The sequence below is a fragment of the Theobroma cacao genome, chromosome 2, assembly GCF_053813885.1.
Source record: "Theobroma cacao isolate CCN51 chromosome 2, ASM5381388v1, whole genome shotgun sequence".
In the NCBI taxonomy this organism is placed as follows: domain Eukaryota; kingdom Viridiplantae; phylum Streptophyta; class Magnoliopsida; order Malvales; family Malvaceae; genus Theobroma; species Theobroma cacao.
This window is the reverse complement of record NC_142640.1, coordinates 9,391,013-9,397,665: the sequence shown is the minus strand read 5'-3', so window position 1 is coordinate 9,397,665 and position 6,653 is coordinate 9,391,013. Positions and strand designations below refer to the sequence as shown.

Sequence of the window (6,653 nt, the reverse complement as noted above, 5' to 3'; positions counted from 1 at the left end):
TCATATATATGTTTTTGTTATATACTAAGTTTAAAAAAATATAGCAAAATAAAAAAAAATTAAGTCATATAAATCGTCCCATATGCAAAATACCATTCCTAAAATTGTTTTGCCAAATGCAAAACTTGCACCAAAAGGTAAAAATACAACCGAAGACATAAGATTCAAAAAAAAAAAGTGATTATTAAAACAATGACGTTCAAAATCAACATTAAAACCAATCATCTGCCATGGACACTCGCCTAAATTTGATTCGCAATCTCATCTCTCACACGGGGCCATTTGGCCAAGTCGACCATGAGATATGTCAATGTCAATGAGATAGACAAAAAGAAAGGAAAAGAAAAGAAAAAAGAAACTCGTCTAAGGTGGATTAGATATGAAGAAACTCGTCTTGAGGTGGAAAAGTAAATAAATTAGATATAAAAATAAAAAAGGATTTAGGGTGTGGTCATTGGAAGAGAGAAAGAAACAAAGAAAAAAAAAATGAGAGAGAGGTGGTTTGGTGTTGGTTTAATTGGAGATGAGGTAATCCAGCGTGTTTTTTTTTTAAACAAAAACAAAAAATGTAAAACACTTTTTCTGTGTTTGTGTTTTTTTCAGCAAATTTTCAAAACATTTTTGAAAAGGAAAAAAGTTAAAACAGGGTTGCCAAATACATTTTTTTGTTAATATTTCCATAATTCTGCAAACAAAAACAAAAAAACAGCATACACCTGTGTTATCAAACGGGACCTTAATATCGTCCATGACGATGATTACTTGTAAAATTATTTGATTGAAATCTTTAGTGAAAGATTTTGGTAATTTGCTGTCCAATCTCTTTATTTTGATTGTCATGTTGTTTGTGAGAAACTAAAAGCTAGCATCCTTTTTCATCATTCCATTTTCACCACAAACCTACTTTGTTGACTTATTCACCAAACCTCTTGGCAATGAACGTTTTTCTTTTTTACACACTAAGTTGGGCATTCAGAATTTTCATGCCCTAACTTAAGAGAGCGTACTCAAGCAATATTTTCTCTTTATTAGATCTTAGTATATTGTTACGTTAATTGCAATATGTTTTCTATATATGATTAGTCAAAACACTTTTATATATATACTTGATTTTTTTAATCAATATAAAATAAAACAATTTAGTCCCAATCTTATTTTCTTAATGTATATGTTGACACCCCTGTTTACTTCTTTCTAGGTCCATTTGAAGTTCCCAAAGACGGCAGCTCTGTAGTAAAATTCTATTAGGATCTACACATAAATAATTCATCATGCTATTAAGAACTCTAAAGATTGGTGAAATAAATCTGTTCATTTTGCATACAGTATTCTTGAAGAAATGAACACGGTGGAGTTAGTAAATGTAATATTTGGCATATTTCATGGCATGTTTTAAGGAACCGGATAAATTAGAGAATTTATTCTGATGAGCTTCCACAAGAAGTAAAATTTTTGGGGTTACCACATATATGATAAAGGGCGGATGGTGGGTGAACTGATTTATGACTCTGAAATGATTCCAAAAACATGTGTTGCTATCGGCAACCTACTTCATGCTTTATCTTTTCTTTTCTGCTATCATGCGGTCCTCCGACAGATTAAACACCAGCTTTAGCACTTTCTGGTCTGTAAGTTGAAGTGATAGTCAAAGACAGCCTTGTAAACTCGGGAGAACCATTCGTTTGAGACGCTTGGAGTTACCTTATCACCCACAACAAAAAGTGACCTCCAAATCCTCGCTGGACCATAGTCCCGAATGTTTCAGTGTTTATTACACAGGCATATACCTAAATACAATTAAATTAATTGTGATGCGTTTGATTGGATAGGTTGACACATTTCAATGAATCCATAGCGTAAAAAGCTCCCATACCAATAAAACCTTTGCGTTCTCGGTAAGTAACAATGTCTCCAGTTGAGTGCGAATCCTGAAAGAAGCAAGGGATAGGGCGCTCAGAAAAACCTCAAATTTCACAATGCTTTGGGGTCCATGACGCCAGGCTTTTGTCCACCTACCCATCAATCGTGACTTATCTCTTCTTGGTCCCCGCATGACAGCCCGTGAGTAAATGTCCCGGTGGTCAGAAACATAGCCAATGGGTGCCCACTGAAATATATAACTTACAGAGTAGAATAACATGTCCCTTAAGAGCAGCAACATTTCCGATAAGGTTATGCAACAGAAACAAAAAGAAGAATTATACTATTAATCTATAAGATTATCATACAATGCGTAAACTAAATAAACTAATATATGAAACATGGAGTACATGTTTTTATGACTATGATGACATCCCGTGGCCCATACAACAAATTTTTACAATGCATCCACCCAATAGACCCACGCCCTTCCATAGTCATGAACTAATGGCGATGGTGCTCACACTCTACGGGCATGACAGGAAACCTAGCAGTATCACTACAATAGTCATAGACCAAGTGGTTGGCCCTGACCCACAAGAGTTGGTGGCTCTGGTGCAAACTTAACTCGGACATTGTAGGCTCATCCCACCAGAACCTCTTCTGTCCACTGCTGCTACATTTCTTAGCATTCTCATCTGCCACCACCGACACTGGGCACTCGCATGCGTCTATTTCGAAGCCTTTATAGGAGGCAACGAATGGTGCATGGCTCCAATCAGTCTTGACCAGGCCACCCTGCGTGGCCCAGTCATCAGCGTTCCATATCGAGCTGTATATGCCCATGGCTTGATCTTTAGGAAACGGAATTCCTTTGTGTTCCATGTTTGTGTGCACTCTTATTGGGGTCTCATCCACTAGAAATCTGAATAAAGAAAACAAAGATATATCAGAACAATTTCAAGCGCCAAGAATATAATACAGAAGCGAACGATCAAGCAATACCAAAAACCAAAAGGCACAGAAATCCATATATACCTACCAACCTGGTAATAAGTACATTTACATTTTAAAATAAAATAATCATTAATGCCTTTTTCCAAAAAGAATGTAACCTTTAGCACTGTAAAACAAATCTTTAGGAAATCCTACACTCCATATTTAATCAATTATAAATCATCGATATCAAGATTGGCAACTACCAAGATAAATCTGACTTTGCCACTGCCACCACCACCACCCACCCACACAACACAGAAAGCAGTGGGAATTCACTGAGGTCGCCAGTGCAGTGAATGGCACTATTACAATCCAAGGGCCAAGGCTATGACAAGAAATCAAAAATTTTAAGAGTATACCTCTGTCTGTATCTTTATTACATCAATCCAGACTCGGTCCCCATGTTTCCATTGGTTTCGTTTCTTGTGCAGTTTTGCAAACCAGGGTCAGTCTCGCTCATTCGGCACAAATGACACCCGGCATATTATTTAACATACTAGCACAAGACAACACAAATTTTTTCATTTCTTTACAACTTTTCGTGACAAATTGACAATCAAAACGTAAAAAATTACAGGCACATACGCATAACATTGTATACAAGTACTTTTCATAAAAAAACATTGCATATAAGTAAATGATACTTAAAACAATACTCACAGAACTTGGCGCTCGTTCCAAAGGATGGAGTAAGAGTGGAAGTCCTTGGTGGGGTCAAACCAAAGGTTCATCCTTTGCTCCCTGTTGCCTACACCATTCACGTAAACATTGGTCTGAACAAGGTAGGGTTCACCTGTGGTATTGCCTAGGAACTCGAAATCAAACTCATTATGATTTGGGCCGTCCGATGACATCTGTGTCAAACAAACATCAAAGCAGATGTCAATAACACATCATTATCAGCACCTAAAGTAAATTAATGATGAGCTGATCAGTGTCTGAATGTGACATGTGAGTCAGAATTACCAAATCAAACCAATTAAGATGCTAATTGAAGTCAATGATATGAGGAAAAAATGCTCATTCACTATGGTTCATTGTTTTCACAGATCATGGTGGGGGCAAGGCTAAATAAATGCAAAATGAATTGACTTTAAAGTGATTCACGAGAGTGTAAAGAGAGGTAGCTGCTATTAGTACTAGCCTCGACATAAGAAAAGAAAAGGCCAAGTTTTGATTGTCTGCAACTGGAAAATATTGTTCATTACAATATGCAAAATTATGGCGAATTATTATTGAATGGGGACCCATGTCAGGATTCAGGAATTACCCAGCTGAGCTGTTATCCACCTTATGTACTTATAAAGGTGACTAAAAGGCTGAAGGCAGAACAGACTCAAAAGAAAGAGAAGACAAACACTTTTTTCTTTGGGAGGTAAATTGTGTAATATAATATACTCACATAGTAAGCAGTGACAGTCCCAGCAGAGTCACCCTCTACAAGCTTAATCTGTGTGGTTACTTTTCCAAACAAGTACTTGCTTTTTGATGCAAACCCAGCACCTGGAATCACCAACCCACCATTCATTAATATATAAGTTGATAAAAGAAAAAAAATAGATTTAATAGTACAGCAGATACGGATTTTTCATGAGGATAACACAAAAACAGCTGAATGGACAACATAATACAGAAAAAAAAATTAGAGTTTGCAGTTATAGTTTTCAAAGGAAAACAGTGATTCTTGAGTTTGGGAAACGATGGTAAATGGTATTGTTCCAGAAAAATACACAAGCTTTGAGCTTGATGGAGGTTTTAATGGGACATAACGCTGAAAACTGGAAAGTTGTACTATTTTTTTGGTAAAGAAAAACGACGGTGATATTTACCAGAATAGTTATCAAGTTTGAGTCTAAGGAGGTCTCCTTCATAGATGAAGTGATCCATAGCCCAACCAGGTTGGAAAAGCTCATCAAACTTAGCTGAGCTTGCCAAACTTAGCACCATAAGACCCACAAAGAAACCCAAAGCCACAGACATTTTAAACAAGACAGCCATGGAAGTGAGAGAGCACTAGACAGAAGCAGAGGGAAGGGGGGAGACAGTAGGAAGTAGAATAGAGAGCTTAGTGAAGCTTCTACTCTGCAAATTCTCTGTAGAGGCTCGCTACGCACAAGCAAGACTGGCTCATTTTATAGCCAAAAATACCATTGGCTTGTTTCACAAGCAGCAGATGGGACAGCCGGGCAGTGTCCCCACTTAATGACTAATTCCATTGGCCACATCACATGCCACGTCACGTGAATTCATTTTAGCCACGTGAGATATTTAAAACAACAAGAAAAATGACAAGTAATCCGAAAATTAAAAGAATGTAGCCGTTGCTATGCCATTGCCCATTTCCACCCGACCCTTGTCCGGACCAAAGCTGGGCACTGTGTGGGGGGCACTTGGATGGACATGTCTCTGTTCCAAAGGGATCGTACACAGATTTTACGCAATGGCATGAATCCACGTGGACAATACAGCTGTTTTTCTTAGCTGTCCAGTTGTCACTGGCAGTATGAGTTAAAAAGCTCCCTATTTTGCTCGAAACCATTTGATTCTTTGGCCCAAAAAATAGAGATACCTACTCGCATGTTGGCGGTAATGAAATGCACTCGCTGGGTTATGTTGACACATATGGCCGATGAGAGGGAGAATGTGTGAAAGTAGGAAATAAGAGTTGTGGGATAATGTCACTCTATCTTCTTTGTTTTTTGTTTCACTTTGCTGAGGTGAGGCAAGTGCCAGCTGGACAGTACAGGCGCACTCTATATCTCCACATCTTTAAATATTAAGGTGGGGGAATTTAATTCCAAGGAAATGTTAATTTTTTGAAGCCTTGAGATGTGTGCCAATTTGTTTTTTAATTTTGAGGAAGTTTTCCATTAATACCATTAGACATTAGTTTAATATAATGAAATAAAGATATGAAATACAGTAGTGATAGATTTGGTCATATGTCTAGATAATTTGGAATTTGGGTAAGTAAACCTGGCAGATACTTGGGATGGGCATTATGCCATAAAGTGGGGGTCCAAGATTTCCTAACTACTACTAGAAAAAGTGATATCAATAAATTTTGTTTTAATTTGACTTTTGTCTTTATTCTTTCAAGTGATGTTAACCTTCTATAGGGGACAGGGGTCTAAAATCACTTTATAGAGGCGTTAAGAGCTTCCATAATTGAAAACATTTGTAGTAATGCCATTCTGGTGTTTTTTGTATTTTAGGTGTAGCTTCTATTCTTGTGATTAATATAAGCACCTCAGCTTTAGTATGAGATGTATATGCAAATTGAGTCAATTCCCATCAACTTACTATTAAAAATATCACACAACATTAACCATCTTTTCTTCGGAGGCATGATTAGTAACACTAGTATTATGTTTTTGTTAGTTGAATGGTCAATGTGGTCTGAATAAAGCCATAAAGGGGAGAATATCAGAATATCAGGTAGGCTGCTTAGCTGTTGCTTACAAATTTAAATCTGACGGGCTTTGGGTAATGATGCTAATGAACAAAAGAAAAGAGAGAGATTAGTACTATGAACGTGGGGTAGAGTTGAGTTGATTTGATCGGATTAAAAAAAGCAAGGAATGGTCTTTTTCCATCTCTTTTTTCCCTAAGGTGTGACCCTTTCTCCCAAAGTGAGTAAACTGCTAATGTTTTCTTGACGAACTCTCTTCGCTGTAACAACACCAACCAGATGCCAATGACAAAGATGGTTCTTAGGAGCTGCCTCGTTCATCGGTCGCCATGATCGTACGGCGACCTTTACCGAGTAAAGGAATGTAAGGGTCCCCCATTAT

The 6,653-nt window shown here is 37.4% G+C and overlaps 1 protein-coding gene across 1 annotated transcript; it reads right to left on the bottom strand.

Moving 5' to 3' along the window:
- Positions 1-2,172: 2,172 nt before the first annotated feature.
- Positions 2,173-4,977, bottom strand: XTH9 (xyloglucan endotransglucosylase/hydrolase 9). The gene is made up of 4 exons (XM_007043324.3): positions 4,689-4,977; positions 4,262-4,362; positions 3,520-3,713; positions 2,173-2,785 (listed from the first exon to the last, which is right to left on the bottom strand). Exons 1-4 carry the CDS (start codon positions 4,855-4,857, stop codon positions 2,365-2,367), a joined length of 885 nt encoding a protein of 294 aa, XP_007043386.1. The 5' UTR covers positions 4,858-4,977; the 3' UTR covers positions 2,173-2,364.
- Positions 4,978-6,653: the final 1,676 nt, after the last annotated feature.